At 45.3% G+C, this 19,931-nt stretch overlaps 1 protein-coding gene across 1 annotated transcript in view; it reads left to right on the forward strand.

Moving 5' to 3' along the window:
• DOCK2 (dedicator of cytokinesis 2) overlaps nt 1–19,931 on the forward strand; it is a 443,859-nt gene that overhangs the window by 369,660 nt on the left and 54,268 nt on the right. Inside the window, exons 33-34 of the mRNA XM_017849424.1 lie at nt 9,379–9,527; nt 18,782–18,867. Coding sequence (XP_017704913.1) covers nt 9,379–9,527; nt 18,782–18,867 — 235 coding nt within the window. The remainder of the gene's footprint in view (nt 1–9,378; nt 9,528–18,781; nt 18,868–19,931) is intronic.

Raw genomic sequence — 19,931 nt, forward strand, 5'->3', positions numbered from 1 at the left:
TTTTCTGTCCCTCCTTGACTCTCTGATTCTAAATTGCTCTGCCCTGGGTGTGACTGTTGACTTTCCTACAAGTACTAACCGTGCCCATCTCTTGGATTTAATTTTTGTTCCCTCTTCAGACTATGCTTCTTGCTTCCCCAGGCCTCTTATTGTCTGCCAGTTCCCAGGGGTTTTTTAGGCGGCCGTTGCATGCCCCTTCCAGCAAGTTCTATCCACTGTGGGGGAAGCATAGTACAGTGAAGAGACTATCAGTCTGGGTTCTGTTGTTGCTGGTAGCACCAGACTCAAGCTAAGAGAAGTACAGGCTGGATAACAGGGAGGTTGCAGGTTGGCTCACAAAGCCCAAGGCAGAGCCAAGGACCCAAGCCCAGAACAGACTGCCACATCTTTGCTTTAGGCCTTGCTCTGACATTTACAGGCTGTGAGGCCTAGCATCACCAGGCCTAAGTTGGGGAAATAAGCACCCTCACAGGGAGCTTATGAGGGTCATAAGAGCACAAGCTGGGGCAAGTGAAGCCATGGAGGCCACCACCCCCACATCAGAGTTTTTATCATTATTGTCATCCTTGCCCCATCAGGATGGAACCTAATTTTTCTGTTCTCCCTGGCCTCTACCCTCTAAGATGCCAGTAGCACCCTCCCTAGTTATGACAACCAAAAAAGTCTCCAGATGTTGCCAAATATCCCCTGGGAGGAGGGGGTACTACCTCTACCCTGTTTTTCTAGAAAGGCATGTCTTTCTCAGTCTATCTTTTGTTTCTCCACACTGGGTAAGGACTGGGATATAGGAAATAATTGACGTTTCATTTACCATTGCTTTGCAATGATAGGGGAATGGGGGAACATCGTGTAAGCACAGGCCCATACGACAGCCGGCACCTAACCTCAGGGTCAGGAACATGAGAAGGAGTAAGGGCCCACAGCAAAGTGAAGATGACATGCCCATGCAGAGAAAAAAGACTGTCGCCGTTCCTCTCCAGTTAATTGCTGTCCTACTGAAATGCAATCCCAATGTTTTCATACCTTTCAATTTTTCAAAAGAAGCCAGGAGACTGGGTTTTTCAATGTATTTTCCAATTTATGAATACTAATGAAAACTAATTGAAAGTTTTCAAAACATCAGATGTGCTCAACACATGATGGACCCAGATTCAGTTCACTTCCAAGTTTACATTCGTTGTTCTACAACAGCAGAGGCTGGATAAAGCTGTGGCAGGCTTCCTTCCCCAGCTCGGCACCCCAGGCATTGCCAGAATTGCAAAACAGGGATCTGTGGTTTGTTTGTTTCAAGTCCTTCCGCATGGCCTGCTCTTTTCTGGATGTCCTTCATTGCCATTGTTTTGCACACAGAAGATTTTATTTAGATATAGATTATGTTTTGGCAGGCATTCCTGCACTCCCAATTATGCTGATGAATGAAAAGATGTTACCAGATATTCCACCTGCTTAGAATCACAGAACGTTGGAGCTAGAAGGGCCCTTCAGAGATCATACTGTCCAGCATTTTCAAACATTTATTTTAGCTGAGGACCAATAAAAAAATTCTCATGCTTAATAAGTAAATTGGATGAAAATAGAGCTATTGTAATTGAAGTGAGGTGGGAGACCCAGAGCCCATTATAACAGGCTTCTCTTGAACTTCCCTTGTAGAGGGTTTTCTAGGGGGAATCCCTGAGCACTGCAGAGAACAGTTGGAAGCAACTGATCTGGTCCAATTCATTGTTTTACTAATGAGGAAACTGAGGTCCAGAGAGAAGGGGTTTGTACAATATCATGTAGTGGGTTAGAGGCAGAAACCAGACGAGAACCTTGGCCAGAGTATTTGCTCTGAAGCATCACAGACTCCCTGCTGTTAGCAAAAACCTGTAGGATGAATTAATGCAATTAAAAGACATATCTGTCAGGGGTTGGGAGTTAGTTGCAAAAAAGAAGCATTGACTGCAGCTGCCTTAATCAGAGAAGGTATTTATTAGAAGAGTAAGAAGGAGCTGAAGAACCAGGCTTCTCTTGTTCCTGGCTACCTGAATCCAGGATTCAGTGTTTTAGGATTGCAATTTGCTCAATTAACAATGCCTTGTAGCAAGTAACAGCCATGTGTCCCAAGTCTGTCCCATGAGAATCAGCAGAAACATACCTGTTAGGGCTACAGGAAAGTTTTTTTTCCAATTAAAAACAAAACAAGACAAAAACCAAGAGGCAAGGAGAGGACAGATTGAATGAACAAAACGCGTTTTTGCCCATAGCCCTCCCCTCTCTTTCTTTCTGGAAAACGACAATATGGCTGGAGGGGCAGTAGTCATCTTAAAGCCATGAGGACAAAACTCACATTCTGAGGATGAAGGAGCAGCTCTGGACCGGCCATCTTTGGCTTCTTGTTAAACAAGAAAATTAAAGCTTCAGTTTAGTCATGGTAGTCAGATTTCTGTTGCATTCCTAAATGATACATCGTCTCATTCAACCCTGCTGATTGTATAGGTAAAGTTGCCAAATGAGGCCAAGAGAAGCACAAGGACATTGCCAAGGTCAAAAACAAGTCAGTGACTGAATTGAGGCTAAAAGAGCCTGTCTCTTGATCCCAAGTGCAATGTTCTTACAAATAATTTTTTTCAAAGTGTATGCAAATTGTTTCAAAGGGCGTGAAATAACCAATGATCTATGTTTTTTCAAAGACTACTGATAATGAGTAAATCATAATGCATGTTAGTTTTCTAAATTTTGTTTTAAGGCCAGAAGCAATCAGGGCATCATCATCACGATCATCAGTATCATCATCATCATCTTCTCATCAAGAACAACTCGAGCAACCCTGTTGCTTGATAATAAGATAGCTAATTGCAAATCTATAATCGCAGGCCTGAAGATTATTTAACATTCTTCAGGGGAAAGTCTAGACAAATTGTGTGTGTGTTGTTTTGGGAGAGGAGGTATGGGCAGGGAGGTTTTCATGGCAAGAAGGACAACATGTTGTTAAGGAGCCAGCCACTCAGGGGTTAATGCCATTTGTTGTTTTGGATCCTGGGTGGACGCCAAATGGAATGTACTTTTCCCAATAGTGTAGCATCATAACATTCGATTTCTGCTTGGCATGAAACAATGCACATTTTTCGCAAATGACTTTGCACTTAACCCTCCCACATTCACTTGGGTTAACATGGAGCTGCTGTGTTAACACTCGTTGTGGGAAAGAAAGACACATTCCAGTGCCTGGCATCTCGGTCTCCCATGAAGGGAGATTGGCCTGGCCAAACCTCAAGGGCAATTTGGCCATTACTGTTTAAGCATCTACAGAGTGCCCAGCTCAGTGCAGAGCTCCAGAGAGTGGAGCTATCAAGTAGGGAAAAGTAACAAAGTGAAATATGTAGTGGGGACTCAGGAGTTTAGGCAAAAGGGATGTAAGTGAGGACTGTAAGGATGATTCCATATGGTGGGAAAATGGCTTCTGAATTGGAAGGAGGACCGTGTCAGGACTGAAGGAAAGACAGGGAAAGGGTAGGTATTCCAGGGAAGCAACCAGCCCAAGCAAGCATGGCTTCCTGGAGTTGGGGAGTCGCTGCTGGGAATAAATGGGAAATGGGATTAGTGTGGCCATCCATCCATTCGTTTGCTCATTCTTTTAATAACCAACTTGGAGCACTGTGGTAGGCTCCCCAAAGATGTCCATGTCCTAATCCCCAGGACCTGTGGAATATGTTACCTGACACAGCAAAGGAGACTTTCAGGTGTGATAAAGTTAAGGATCTTGAAGATGGTGAAAGTGTCTTGGGCTATCCAAGTGAGCTCAGTACAATTACAGCACCCTTATAAGTGGAAAAGCAAAAGCTGGAGAAAATCAGAGTCAGAGAGTGATTTAAAGAAGCTGCATTGCTGTCTTTTAAGATGGAGGAAGGGGCCACGAGCCAAGGAATGCCAGGATCCTCTAGAGGCTGGAAAAAGAAGCTGGGGAAGGCAAGGAAACAGATTCTTCCTTAGATCCTTCAGAAGGAACTCAGTCTTTCCCAGACTTTGATTTAGCTCCATGCAACCCCTTTCAGACTTCTGATCTCCAGAAGTGTAATAAAATAAATGTGTACTGTTTTAATTTACTAAGTTTGTGGTGATTTATAACAATAGCTGTAGGAAACTAACATACACATCCTCTACATGCCAGGTACTATGCCAGTAGCTGGGGTTAAAGCCTGAATCGGATTAGAGATATAGCCCCTGACTTCACGGACTGGTGATCGTTGCACTGAATAGTTACATACTAACTGCAGCATTATTTAATGACAGTTGTGAAGGAGAAATAGCTGTAGAACGGAAACTTGGGGCACCCACAGAATCGGCGACAGACTCCTGCTTAGTGAGTAAGTCAAGGATGGCCTCCATGAGGAAGAGCCAGAACCCCTGAGCTCCAAGCAGTGCTGTTCTTTAGAAATAGAATACAAGCCTCTTAATTATAAATGCTTTAGTGTCTTTATTTTTCAAAAATTAAAAGAAACAATAAAGTTAATTTTAACAATACATTTAACACCATATTCTAAAGTGTTATACTAAACATGTAATCAATATAAAATGTTACTGAGATTTTTTTTTCCTTTTTGGGGTATCTGGTGGAGTTTTTACACTTACAGCACATTTCCAATGGACTAGGCACATTTCAAGGGCTCAAAAGACTCATGCAGCTAGTAGCTTCCATACTGAATAGCACAGCCCTAGAAAATGAGAAAGGGTTTTATTTGCAGAGACATGGGGCAGGGATAGACTTTGGAGGGGGGTCCAGGAGAGGGAAGGAAGAAGAGCTCATTGCCAGAGGAAGGCCCAAGGGAGAAAAGCAGGGTGCGCTGGAGGAGTGGGAGCCAGGCAGGTGGATGGAGGGTGACCAGGTGAGAGGCACAAGATGGGTAAGGGGAGGGAGCACAGGACTAGACGGCCTGCAACAGTTTATCCTGAGAGCAAGGAAAGTCATAGGGAAAAAATGCTGTGAATAAGCATGATCCAACTAGGGCTTTTCAAACATCTTTGAGGACGAATGAGAAAATACTTCAATGAGACAGAGAAGAGTGGAGGGTTGTGAGTGTCAGCCATGGTAGGGAAGATAAATCCATCTGACCCTTTCCCAGTTCAGCTGTTTGCTTTAAAAGTGAACAAATAAAATGACCGGCCTGAAAATTTCCATGAAAAGCTTCAGGGAGCTCCATGAGGTTAGACCTTGTCTTTTAATATTGCTTAATCTAAAACTCAGCATAGAGCTGGAGCCAAAGTACTTATCATTAGCAGCAGCAGCAACACTTACTGAGCTTTTGCAATGTGGCAGACACTGTGCAGAGCCCTTCGTTTGCACAAACTCTTAAGCTTCGACAATTCTATTAGGCATATTTTACTATCTTTATCTTACAGATGAGATCATGGAGGCTCAGGGAAGGTAAATGACAAGCACAATGCCACACAGCCAGGGAGTGGCGGTGGCAGGACCTGACCCAGACTCAGAGACTCTATGGGGCCTGGAAGGAAGCTGAGGCTGGACAAGTCCTGAATAATGAGGAGAGAATTGATTGCCTGTCTCAGAGCATTGCTAGGAGGGAGCTTTTCCAAGCCTGAGACAGAGGAGCAAAGATCTGTGGATCTATGTTCTGTCTTCCCCTTTTGAACTGATTTTTTTTTTAAATCAGCTCAGCTTTATTTCAAAGTCCCCAGGAGGCTTGCTGGACTCTGAAATCCAGGGAGTCATAACTTGCCCTCATCCTTGTTCATTTCAGGGTCTGTGCCAGCCTTTGGAGAGGGCTTTCTGTCCCATGTCAGCCTCAGAAAGTCGTGGCTTACCCAACTTAATTCTCAGCCAAGTTCACAAAAGCCTCCCTCCCTCCCTCTTTTCTCCCTTCCCTCCTTCCCTCCTTTTCTTCCCTCCCTCCCTCCTTTTCTTCCTTCCCTCCCTCCTTTTCTTCCCTCCCTCCCTCCTTTTCTTCCCTCCCTCCCTCCTTTTCTCTTCCTTCCCTCCTCCTTTTCTTCTCCCTCCCTCCTTTTTCTCCCTCCCTTCCCTCCTTTTCTTCCTCCCTCTCGCTCCTTTTTCCCTCCCTCCCTCCTTTCTTCCCTCCCTCCCTCCTTTTCTTCCTTCCCTCCCTCCCTCCTTTCTTTCTTCCTTCCCTCCCTCCTTCCTTCCTTTCACCCTTCTTTCTTTCCTTTCACCCTTCCTTCCTTCCCTCCTTCCTTCCTTCCTTCCTTCTTTCTTTCCTTTCACCCTTCCTTCCTTCCCTCCTTCCTTCCTTCCTTCCTTCCTTCTTTCTTTCCTTTCACCCTTCCTTCCCTCCCTCCTTCCTTCCTTCCCTCCTTCTTTCTTTCCTTTCACCCTTCCTTCCTTCCCTCCTTCCTTCCTTCCCTCCTTCCTTCTTGTTTCTTTCAAGGTCATCTCCTCAGTGTCCTCAGACCCTTTGTATTCCACCCTACAGTCCACTCCCGGGAGGAGTGACAGAGGAGGTCACTGTATAAATGAGAAACCAAGACCAGAGAATTCATGGGACCCCTTTCCACCCACACCCCCTGAGCTCTTCTCTGTGCTCTCATTATCAGCAGATCCTCTCCCAAAACCTGTGTAATCTGGCATTTGGGTTTTTCCTGCTGGCTTGTTGGCACTTTAATAGCCTTTTCTAATTGGTATCTGTTCCCAGTGAAGTTCAGCTTCAATTACATGAAAAAGACCCTCTTAGTAAACGCCCTTCCTTGCCTTTTCTCAAATACAGCAGTAGGTGTGTGTCTTGCATGAGCACTTTTTTTCCCAAATGAGTTTGTATTCAGTTAGCCACAAATATGTTCTGCGTGCATGTATATGCATCTACATATGTAAAGATACGCAAACGCATACATATTTGTATTACTTGAACACAAAATCCAATGTGCTGAAATTCCATTTTTATGTAAATGAATAACATTTCTTAAGGGAGCATTGTAAGGGCCATTGAGGTCACACTGTATTTGGAGATCACCATCTCTCTCTCTGCTTTCCCTGTTCTGCCAAATATCTCCTCAACTAACTGTAAAGAATGCAGATGAAAAGTATGTAAGAAATCACGGGTCTACAGCATGTCTGCCCTTTATTTTAAACCATCTAAAATTTATCCTTATCATGCCCATTGCCCTCCAGTATTCTAAAGGCCTTTGTTGCGCAAGCAATTTCTCCATTCCGTGGTGGCTTAGCTGACAGTTTCCCATTTACCTTCTACCTACTTTTGCACTCGACTTTGAATTTTAAAACCCCACTGTGGTTTGAAAGACTTAAAGGATCTTGAAGGATGAAATCAGAAACCTAGATTAGCAATTACTATAAACCTGCCAGCAAGGAAGTTGTTGTTGTTGTTATTGTTTTCTATTTGGGCCAAAGCAAAGACCTGAGGCTTAAGTGTAATCCAAATGCATCATATAATGAAGCTTATATCCTGGAAAAGTGTCTTTATGTTTTCACTCAACTCTGCCTGACTCCACTGTTTCATTCCCACTAACTGAGGATATTCCTAGGATGAAACTTTTTTTTTTTTTTAATTTTAATCTGAATCCTGGGCAACTACTCCAACATTAAGCCTCGTTTAGGTTGAAAGAAAATTCGTTTTCTTACTGCTTTCCCTCTCAGCTCCTTTTCTGAGCTTTAATCGAAAGCAGCCGTGCCAGGCCACACGCCATACCACCTGAGTTTCTGCACCCTGAGGCGCTCTCTGCCCCAGGTGAAGACCACAAATGTTCATCCTGACAATGGATAAAACCAGGGTGGGTGCCAAAACTCAGAAGGAGAAGGAGGCAGCAGCTGATGAAATATAGAGGTGTCAGCTTCAATGATAAGGTTGCTTGAATATGCCGACTCTCACTTCCCAGGAAATCCCTGCGATTCCTAAGTGCTCCTCTTTATTCCCTATCTGCCCCTTCTGATGCATATTTTCTGAAGATTCTGCTCAGTCCTGCTCAGTAAGGTTCCCCTTTATGGTTCATTTTGACCAAACATCACAAAGATAATATTAATAGCTAATGCTGTAGAAAGTGGGCGATGTGCCAAGCATTGTCCTGGGCACTTGCTAAATAATCACTCATTTTTTCTTTGCTTCTTTACAACAACCTTATAAGATAAATACTGTTATTGTTCCAAGTTACAGATGAGGACACCGAGGCCCCGAGAGGTGAGACAAACTTGCTCAACATGACACAGCTACAGTTGATAGTGGAGTCAGTTTACACACTCGGGCCGTCTGGCTCCAGATTTGGTGCCCTTACCCACTGGGCAACACTGCCCTGGCACTGATTCTTCCGCGCTCTGTGCTAAGTACATGCGGACATATTTTTACAAGATCTTCTCAACAGCTGAGTATTGCTATTGCATTTTTATGAGACATATATACAAGTCCCACAGCCAGAGAATGTAGGAGCTGGAAAATGTATTTTCTCATTCAGCAGGTATTTACTGATCATCTAATAAGTCCCGTGCTCAGTGCTATAGACACAATGAGGAGAACAGACCTGGGCTCTAGTGGGGGAGGCAAATGTTAATCAAATGATTCGACATATAAAGACATCGTTTCAAACTGGCAAAACATATAGAGGCCGTGCAAGGTATCTTTTCTAGCTAAGGGTGGGAGGTGTAGAGAGGAGGCTTTTCTCCCAGAGGAAGGAGTGTTTAAGCTAAGATAGCACCCATCTGGGGGAGGCTACGTGGTAATGGGTAGTGGGTTAGGGAGCAGGCAGGGAAAAGTATTCTCAACAAAGGGGCGTAAAGTGCACAAGCCTTGCTGTGGGGGAAGCAAGGTGAAATTGTGACATTTGAGCCACCCTAGCTAGGCTAGAATGCCAGGAGCCAGGGGAGGGGTTGGAGGAAATGCCTTGAAACAAGGCAGAAGAGACGACAAGTTGTGGTTCATCTGATCCTCAAGCTATGTTTTAAATCTCCTTGTTCCACTGACCACACTATTATAGCAGGCTCTTAGCAGCAAATTTTGCTTTTCTCATTTCATAAAACAGTTGGTAAAAGCCCATTTAAAAACTCTCAGCAACACGACGTGTATTGCAGACAGACATAATTTCAAATGTGCTGTGCTTTGCCATCTCTAACATATTCAATCATGGCCCTATTTGCAGAGCAGACGATGCAGGTGAAAACCCTTGTAGACAGTGACGTGCTTTCCACACGCACACCCGTGTTATTAGCCTTAATAATCGGGCTTGTTTTGGATAATGCATGCACTCTAACGGGAGTTAATATATGTTAAGTGTTCAAAACGGTGCCTGGCTTGTGATAAACAACTATATAAGTGTTCACGATTGTTTTTACTATTATGCCTCCCTTTTTTTCTTTCCCCAGGCTTGGTCGGGGGAGGATCTGTGCATCGCCAAACTGTTATATGTGTTCATGTTCCTTTTCTCTTTCAGGTCAGAACAAAATCTGCTTCATCCCAGGCATGGTGGGCCCTATATTAGAGATGACACTTATCCCTGAGGCTGAGCTCCGGAAAGCCACCATACCAATCTTCTTCGACATGATGCTGTGTGAATATCAAAGAAGTGGGGATTTCAAAAAGGTAAAAAATGAGGCCGGAAACTCATGCCAGCATCCCTAATCCCCAGCCCATTTCCCCATAATGATATCGTCTTTCCATCTCCCTGAGCTTCATTGAGAGGCTCGGCGGCAGGATAGGGACATTTATTCATGGGCCTGGAATGAGCTGGCAGATCAGATTTGGTCAGTATTCTATCAAGCTTTTCTGTCCGAGGGCAAGATGAAAATGCACTTTCTTGCTCAGTCTCTTTCTCAAGAGTCTAAGAACCCCATGTCTCTACCTAATGATTCCCTAAAAATGTGCTCCCAGGGCCCACCCCTCCGAGCAGTCCCACTCTCTCACCCACTCTTGTCTAGTACTTCATCTTCTGGGCTGACTCTGTAGATCTGTGTTATCCAGAAAAAGCCGACCCTGCTGGATGTCATACTTGTCCACACATCAAATCTGATAGCAAATGGAGTTAGGGACATGTTGCTCAGGAGGGACCTCTGGATCTGTGAGGGAACAGGACGCTGACTCCAGCATGGAGGGCTCCAGAGCCTCTGTGCAACATAAAAGCCATTGCCCAAATGTTGTCATTGAATATCTGGTCAAACTTGAAGAATGAGGTCCATTTCCTGGGCCTGGTCACGCTGAGAGCTCTGGCAGTGGAAGAAGCATCAGTTGCTACAATTGGCTCCTGGCACTGTTCAGTGACATTACCCTGTTTAGGAAGGTTGGTCTTTAAGTCCCATCAAGGCTGCCTGAGCAGTTCCCTCGGGTCTCACCCCCTGTCCTCTCTGCCCCACATCCTTACTAAGTTTTACCTCTAACCAAGCTTCTAACCCTCCTCTCTCCCCCAGTGCGTCTACCTCTTATTCCTACCATGTCCTGCCTTAAAACGGGTACTTAAAAGGCAGCAGATTCCAAACTGCCTTTCCTTAAGACCCTTAGGGATATTTCCCTTCCTTTACCCATTAATACCCTAATCCCCACGGAATAAAGCCCACACCATCTAGCCAGCATCCCCGGCCCTCCCGGCTCCAGCCTTCTGAGGAACGTCTCAGTCATCCTCTCCAACTCTCCCCACCTCACCTCTTCTCCACCATCCCTGCAGCCCATCTGAATGGCATTGCCTCTGTGGGTGTCCTTTGGGCATTTTTTTCATCCCGTTACTTCTCTGCACAGTCACAACCCTGCCTCCCAACACCTTCTAAACTCCTACTGATCCTGCGAAGCCCATCCAAATGCCATGTCACCTAGGAGGTCTTTTCTCCGCATTCCTGCCGTTTGATTTCTAAGATATGACTGTTATCTACTGCCTTGTTTTATACTCATTTCTGTGCATTTTTCATCTTCCTCATCTGCATCTAATGACGATAATGATGATGATGATTATAATGACTGACTTTAGATATTTACTGCGTATCAGGCATATGACACCTATTTTCTATTAGTTCACGCAGTCTTTTTTAAACTACAACTCTATGAAGTAGGTAACATTATCTTGTTTTACCCATTTTAAAGATGAAAAGAAACTGAGACTTAGAAAGCTGATGTCATCTGCTGAAAGTCACAATCAAGAAAGTGGCAGAACAAAGGCTGCAACAAGCAGGTCACTACGATTCCTAAACCCATGCTGCAACCCGCACTATCCAGCCACCAGTATCTCCCAGTAATACTGGCTGAATGACATCCGCTAGAGTAGTGCTTTCCCTAAATATGTCCATGGAGCACTGATCCAACAAGATGCTCCAGGGAAGAGGGTTTCAAGGTTAAATACCTTTGGAAGCCACTGCATATTGGAACCCCTCTTAGAGATTCCCAGTGCATATTAACAGTCAAGGCACTGAGACATTCCATGGCAAACAGATCTGTCATTTCTTAAATTTATGTCTTAAATTTATCTGTTGTCAGGATGAACATTTGTGGTCTTCACCTGGGGCAGAGAGCACCTCAGGGTGCAGAAACTCAGGTGGTATGGCGTGTGACCTGGCACGGCTGCTTTCGATTAAAGCTCAGAAAAGGAGTTGAGAGGGAAAGCAGTAAGAAAATGAATTTTCTTTCAACCTAAATGAGGCTTAATGTTGGAGTAGTTGCCCAGGATTCAGATTTAAAAAAATAAAAATAAAAAATAAATAAAAAAAAAAAGTTGTTCTGAGAGGAGTAAGAGACTAGTTTGCTATGATGATACCACTGTGAGAGGTAGCATTATAGGGACTCTAGTGCCAGAAGGGCTAGTGACCAGCTGCCTTTTTGTGAAGAGCCTGAAAAAAAACCAGGCTGAGTAGGTCAAATGGAGAAAGAGGCCATATCTGAGCAGTTGGGATAGGGGGAGTGAAGGGTGAAAGCTTGGATTGAATGTTTGAAGGCAGCTTGGAATTTGCTGCCTTTTAAGTGGGAGCAAGGTCTATGCAGCTTGGGACCACGTGAAGGGCACACACCATGAGATGAAGGGCACTTGACTTACCCTCAGACCCACTTCTGAGGCCAGCAGGTGCCTTAGAAGAGTTCCTGGGAGCAGGTGTGCAAAAGAAACACACCAAGTGCCTGATGGTGTACAATGTCCCAGAAAGAAATAAGACCTGGTCGCTGCCTGGATTGTGACCTGACAGATGTGTTTGGCGGCCTCAGAGGGTTTCACTCTAGTATGATTTTCCTTCCCTAAAGGATTCTGGTATCTTGGCTTCTCTGTAGCATGCACCCACCTGTTTTCTCTGTACGGAGTCATTCCTTGGGCTCCTCACTCCAGTGTGCGTTCATTCTGAGCATGTTCCCCAATCACTTCTCCTCGCTGCTCCCTTATCAGAAGAGACAGGACAATCAGGCTGACTAATGAGGCAGATGCCCATGTGAAAACCAGCCAGCGTGCTTCATAGGAGCTCAGCTGGGGGATACGTGGGCCCAGGCATGGTTTTTGGTTCAGAGTAAGCAGTCATGGAAGGCGTCTCCAGGGAAGGGAAGTGGTGACACCCTGCTGAATCTCAAGAAGCCTTGATGTCCAGAACAAGAGTGAACCCCAGGACTGGGGTGTAGAATCCAGGAGGGCTGGTGTGCAAAGTGGCATTAGTTCATGATGCCAAAATAATCCCATGAGAGAAGAATCAGGTCCCCCAGAAGACTGTGTTGTTCCCTTTCTAAAATGTGGGTTGCTTAAGGGAAATAGCAGAGCCAAGAGGAAACTGAGCAGGGGCTTTTCTCCCAGGTCATACCAAACCCTCTGGCCTGATGCCAGTTTCTTGAAGTTCTCTAGTTCTCATGCCTTTGTATGGGCTCTTCCTTTTATATCTTTGCCTGAAGAGATCCTAGACACCCTTCAGCTGAGACTTCACATTTTGGGAAAAGCTTTCCTTCTTCCTGGGACAGTGGTTCCTCTGGGTACAAGAGACAAAGATTTGCTCAAGCCAAGTATACATAGGCTGGAACTAGGACAGGAAGGTGTTAGACTCTCAGTGGCTCGGGGTTCTGGGGGCTGAACAGGAGGCGACTCCAGGGTTATCTCTCTCTCTATGCTGGGTTTCTTTTGCAACCTCCACGCCAGATTTCCCTGTCTTGCCTCTCACCTAAATTTCATAGACAGCTGATGGGTTTGACTGATGACATTTACCCCTCATGAGTGCAGCGCTTCATCCCAGATCATCTCGGGGGTCTCTGTCCACTGTCTAGGACTGGATGTCCCATCTCTGGTACACCACATGATTCCCTTGGTGGAGCTGTGGAAGGACAGAAAGAGGGCCTTAGGTGGACCCCACTGTGGCTGGCTTGGCCCATACACATGCTAGTCAGAGTGAAACGTACCCCGTCCTGCCTGGGTTGAGTGGTCATCACACTTGTCCCACACAGCACAATTACCTGCTCATAGGTCTGTCTTCCACAGCAGACTGTGAGCTCTTGAGAGCCAAAGCTGGTCTCTCAGTCCTGAACTCCCAGTCCCTGTCAGGTATCTGAGATGCATGTTGTGGGCACTAGTGTTCCCAGAATGAATGGATGGAGGCAGTTAGACCCCCATCCCAAGGCATTCAGGGGAACCACATCAGCACAGAGAGGTATATTCCAGCAAATGTTTTTATGACTGAGTAATCCCCTTGTGCTGAGTAGACCAGCTGTCTTGCTGGCCAATTCTTTGTGGAAGGAGGGGATGTAGGTGTTCTGGATGCTGTTGGTGGGAATGAGTGGGAGTCCTGGGGTATAGAGACCTTGGAGACTGGTTAGCTAGATTCAGATGGTAGAACAGAACTGTACACCAGTCAGCATGGGGATCTGAGCCCTCAGCAGACAGGAGATCCCAGAGAGAATTCTTCTCTCAGAGAAAGAAGAGGGGATAGCATCTGACAGCAGTAACTAGAACAGTGCCTGAACACCATAGGACCTCAATCATTGCTCACTGAATGAATTAATAGATGGAGATAGCCATGTTGGCAGATTCCACTGAGACTGCATCTTGGCATGGAGTAAGTTGGTGATTTAAATTGTTTAGAACATAATATGGAAAAGATTACATCAATTCGATAAATCTGTACTGAGTGTTTGCTGTGTTCTGGGTACTGTGGTTCGGATTCAGATAGACCTACTTCTTATAAGCTGAATAAATGTGGGTAAGTTATTGAACCTCTCTCAGCCTCAGCTTCTTCATCTGTCAATTGGGTATCAAACTGTCATTAGAGGTTCCCATCCCAAGCTCTTTGCGGGGATGAATTGGAACAATTAGAGGCAACTCAAAGAAAATTAGAAAGCTGCACTGACTTCCAGACACCCCTTCTCACATGACATTCTCTTCTCCAGATTCCTCCCAACTCTACTTCTTTCCACCCAGGATAACTGGCATTTCATAACAGAGGAGGTCAAAAGCAGACTTACTGGTGTTGATGTCATCGTCATCATCTTCCTGACACCCAGGCCTCTAAAACCATCTCTGCCCTTCCCATGTCAAAGTCAGCAGCAGACATGTGAGGAAGAGCAATCATTCCCCAAATCTCACACTTCTACAGGGCTGGGCTCCAATCAGAAAACATTCTAGGAAAACAAGATGATAAAAATAGCCAAGATGTTCTAAAGCAGCCAGGAGAGGCAAGAGAAGCAATGCAGGGAAGGCATGAAGCAAACACGAGGCCCATATCAGGTCATTCTTCTGGAAGAGGGAGGCCCAGGCAGGAGGTTTGGGCTCCTGGAGTCCACTCCTTTTTTCTTGATTAGAGCTTCTTAAGACTTGTATTGGGCCTCTGTAGAATCTGACTTCTGTAGTGGCACAATGAAATCAATGGATACTCATTAGCAAACATCCACCTCACAGCAGTGGGGTAAGAGGTCAATGATGTGATGCAGTTGTGTAGCTGTGGATGAAAATGGCAGTAATTTGGAGAAGCCAGAGCTACATCCTCAGCTCTGGATGGTGACAATGTTGGGGGTAAGGACTGTTGCAGTATCATGATGGAGTGTATGTTTGGGAGAGCCTTTTTTTTTTTTTTTTTTTTTTTAGACAGAGTCTCACACTCTGTCACCCAGAATGGAGTGCAGTGGCACAATCTTGGTTCCCTACAACCTCCTCCTCCCGGGTTCAAGTGATTTTCCTGCCTCAGCCTCCCGAGTAGCTGGGTTTACAGGTGCCCACCACCATGCCCAGCTAATTTTTGTATTTTTAATAGAGACGGGGTTTCACTGTGTTGGTCAGGCTGGTCTTGAACTCCTGACCTCATGATCCACCCGTTTTGGCCTCCCAAAGTGCTGGGATTACAAGTGTGAGCCACCGTGCCCAGCCAGGAGCACCTTCTTGTGTTGGACCTTGGGCCTACCCTAGCTCAAGTTCATCCATCCATTGGAACTCCAGACCAAGGTCCTACTTTGCCTTAGCCTCCTCATTTGTAACGTGGGGATGATGATGTTCTTCTCCCTTGGCTGTTGTAAAGATTAAATGAGAGTATGAGGCCCGTGATAATGACAATGAAAACACAACGACAATAGCATGATGAGCTTTGCTAACAATTATTGAGCACTTACTGTGTGCCAAGTGCCTTTTACTTGTGTTTGCCCTTTAATTTGTTACAGTACCACTACAAAGGAGATGCTGTTTCAAATCTCCATTTAATAGATGAGCACACTGAGCCTCGAAATGTTTATTAACTTGGCTAAGGTCATAGGGCTGGGAAAAAGGTCAAAGCAAGACTCAAACCAAGTCTATTCAATGCCGAGGACTGTGATCATAGCCATTTCTGTGCACAGCACTGACTGTGGGATATGCCTGACTGAGACCTTACCCCTCCAGCTCACCCCAAGGGCTCAGGCATGGTGGTGTGGTATCATTTGTCTCTGCACACTCCCTGGCACCCTGTAATTTCCCTCCTGGCAGGCTCTTTTGTGACACTGAGACAAGTGCTTATTTACCTCAACCGCTTCTCTGCTCCAAAGAAAAGTTCAGCTCACCAGGAAGAATCATGCCAGCATTTCCCAGTGAACCCCTCAGACAAGAAAAAATGCTGCTCTTCTCCCCTTGCACTGCTTTCTGGTAACATTCAGCAGTAATAACAATAACATTAGTGGTGATGACAAGTCAATAGAGCACAGCACACACTTAATGTTCGGCACTTTGCTTGTGCTTTACATATAAAATCTCTGTGCCCTGTAACTACTCCACACTGTAGGTACTACTGTTATGCCTGTTGTATTGATAAGGGGTAGACAAACGCTGGCCCACAGGCCAAATTCATCCTTCCACCTGCTTTTGTAAATAAAGTTTTATTGGACTACAACCATGCCAATTTGTGTACGTGTTGTCTAGGGCTGGTTTTGTGCTATAGCAGCAGAGTTGAGTAGTTGTCACAGAGACCATCTGGCCTGCAAAGCCTAAATTATTTACTGTCTGGCCCTTTACAGAAAATGTTTGCCAGTCCCATATGTAAATCCTGACACTGAGGATTCGAAAGACCTACCAGCTTTCCCAAGATGGCAGAGGGAAGCAGGGAGGGATTTAAAGCCAGACAGCCGCACAGCAGACTTATTGTGTAGTCCCTCAGCTGTATTTCTTCCTGCTCTAGGCTTGGCAGAGAAGACATCTCTAAGCATCATAGTCCCTAGCCCTTGACATTGGATAATATTCAACACAGACATAATGCTTGACAGGATGCACCACAGAAGGGGTGTGACTCGTTTGCAGACTGGCAGTCTAGACCCTTGCCTCACTGGGCCTCATCTAGGTGTCTCTTCCCCTCCCCGCCTCGCCTCCTCCATCCTCCCCTCTCCTCCTCCTTCCCTCCCTCCCTTCCTTCCTTCCTTCCTTCCTTCCTTCCTTCCTTCCTTCCTTCCTTCTGTTTGTCCATCCATCCATCCTCTCTGCTTAAGCTGAACAACTGTCCTCATCTTTGACACAGTCCCACCTTGACACTTTTGCTCACACCATTTCCCTCATCTGGAATGCCTTCCTTTTCACATTTATCACAGTCCTACCTATCTTTCCAGGCCCGGTATATCTCCTTCAATAAGTCTTCCCCAACTGAGGCAACTCATGAGAAATTCTTTGGCATTCGTGCTGTGTCAGCACAAGCTTTTGGTCCCTCCCTTAGACCCTTTGTGCACAAAAGTGAGGGAACAATGGCATCACGGATGATGTGTGAACCAGAGGGAAGAGAAAATGTGGTCCCTGCCTTATCATCACCTAAAGATTCCAACTCCATGGAGCTCTGTCCTTTATGCATGGGAAAGAGCCTGCCAAAGGTCTCTGCCATTCATCTGAGACTTTAGACAGGTCACTTAAACTCTCTGAGTCTCTATTTCTTCACCTGTAATAATAACTGACACTGAGGGTTGTACCAAGCAAGGGCTGGCCACTCTTCGTGCATTGTCACATTTAAAGGTGATCCGTGACCTCCAGACTTCACATGAAGTATTATGAAGACCGGGTGTCAACAGGTCGCGTTAGAAGCCAGGACTCCTCAAGTCCTCTTTTGGTCTTGGTGACCTTTGCCAAGCTCCCCTTTCCCTCTCCAGGTGCCAGTTTATTTTTTAATGGTAAAATGAGGGAAGCGTGGACTGCATGATTTGGATGGACTCTTTAGGGTATAATACTAAAACAGTACAAACCATTTTGCATCAAAATCATGTTAAAAAGACACAGGGTGACTTCAAAACAATGTGTTGAATAAGCCATGCACTCCAGTGGGTGAAATGCTTCTTAACATGCAAAGTAGGGAGACAAAACATTCTGTGGCTTCAATGCCAGTTGGTGGAACTGTAGATGGATACTTGCTTTCTGATCACTTACCTAATCTGATCTCTGATCATTACAATTGTCACCAGTCTTGACTTATCTAAGACCTGACATTTGCTCCACATCTTATGAGTATTTTTCATCATTTATTTGGTTGCAGGGAACAAAACTCCAATTCAAACTGGCTGATATATAAACAGATCAGCTCATATGAATGGGAAAGCATCAGATGTGACTGAATGCAGGGGCTCACATATGGCATCAGGTCTCTGTCTCTCTGTATCTTCTGCTCTCTGCTTGCCTCTGTATTGGTGTAATTCTCAGACAGCCTCTTTCGTTGTGGTCAGCAGCAGCTTCAGGCTCATGACCTTCCATCTTTAGGTTGAGCAGAAAGACTCATTTTGCTAAGAGTTCCTATAAAGCCTCAGATTTAGGGTCTCACTGTCTCAGTCCAGACGTTTATTAATGCTGGGACCTGGGTGATAAAATATATTGATTAGGAGCTAGGCCTGTGTCAGGTCTCCACACCTGGAATTAGGGAGGGATGTTCAGCCCACCAGAGCCCCAAGGACTCCTGTTAAGACTGGTGTGATCACCAAAATATCGAGAAAGGAATGAAGGAATGCCAAGCAGGCAGAAACAATAGCTGTCCAGGAAATATGTCCATTCCCTTTTCCTCTTTCTGCAAAATTTCTACTTAACCTTTGAAAACAAGCTCAAAGAACATGTGCTGTGAGAAGTCTTCCCTGACCTCTTCTCCTTCTCCTTCTCCTTCTCCTTCTCCTTCTCCTTCTCCTTCTCCTCCTCCTCCTCCTCCTTCTCCTTCTTTCTTCTTTCTTCTTTTTTCTTTCTTCTTCTCTTCTTCTTTCTTTCTCCCCCCCTCCCAATCCCTCTCTCATCACCCATGGCTCCCCTCCACTCTCTGGGCACTCCAAAAAGGCAGACATAGTATTCTGTTCCATTTTGCATTCCCAGATCCCAGCACTCAACCTGGGAGATAATGAGTATCCCCTAAAGCTTTGGTTGAAATGATGAAGTGACTAATTTCAGCCCGCAGCCTTCTAACGTTATTGTTGATTTTTGTCTCCTGCATCTTCAGTTTGAAAACGAAATCATCCTGAAGCTGGACCATGAGGTGGAAGGGGGCCGAGGCGACGAGCAGTACATGCAGCTGCTAGAGTCAATGTAAGTTCAGTGCCCGGTGTGCAGGAACAGCCTGTGAAGGTCAGGGGAGGCGGGAGGGCTCAGAACTCCAGGGGGCTCTGAGTGGTTGTGTCCTCCCCTGGAGATCGATCTAGAGGCTCATGGGTATAGGCAAAGCTCCATTTTTGGAAGAAACCTCACATTTCTCTCTGGAATGGCCATTTGTTTGGAACTGACACAATGAGCCAGATGAAAAGAATCTTTGCTGTGTCAGGAAGAGGGAAATAATCCACCAAAATGTCTACTTTCATCACATCTTAACTGTGGAATATGGTTGCTATTTTTCCTTTGTTTTCTGTTTAAATATTTGACAGATGTTGGTCATGACCTACATTTATTGAGCACACATACTAACTTAGCATGCTGTTGTGCAATGTGCTATGTAATGCCTCCTTTAATCACACTTACTCCCTTTGATGCCCATTTCACAGAGGTGGGCCCTGAGGCTGAGGGAAGTAAGCACATTGTTCAAGGAAACTATGACAAGCTAGTGGAGTGGACAAGCTGTATCCTGAACCTAGCTCTGCCTGACTCCAGTGGCCAGGCCAGGGGCAGACAGTGGACAGAGAACAGTGCCCAAGACCACTGGACTTGGAGTCAGGACATTGTTTTAACAGCTTTATTGAGATATAATTCACACGCCATGCAATTTACCCAAAGTGTACAATCACTGATTCTTAGTATGTTCACAGAGCTATGTGACCATCGCCACAATCAATTTTACAACATTTTCATTACTCCTGAAAAGAAACCCTGCACCCCTTAGCCACTGCTCTGCCAACACACACACACGCACACACGCATGCACGCACGCGCACACACACACACTCACAAACACTCCCCCATCTCCCCTAGCCCTAGGCCACCATTACTCTGCATTCTGTCTTGCCTATAATGTTTTCAAGGCTCATTCATGTTGTAGCATGTTTCAGTACTTAATACCTTTTAATTGCCACATAATATTCTACCATATGGATGTACCCCATTTTGTTTATTCATCTCTCAGTTGATGTGTATTTAGGCTGTTTCTACTTTTTGACTATGAG

The sequence above is a fragment of the Rhinopithecus bieti genome, unplaced genomic scaffold, assembly GCF_001698545.2.
Source record: "Rhinopithecus bieti isolate Rb0 unplaced genomic scaffold, ASM169854v2 scaffold_30732, whole genome shotgun sequence".
NCBI lineage: Eukaryota > Metazoa > Chordata > Mammalia > Primates > Cercopithecidae > Rhinopithecus > Rhinopithecus bieti.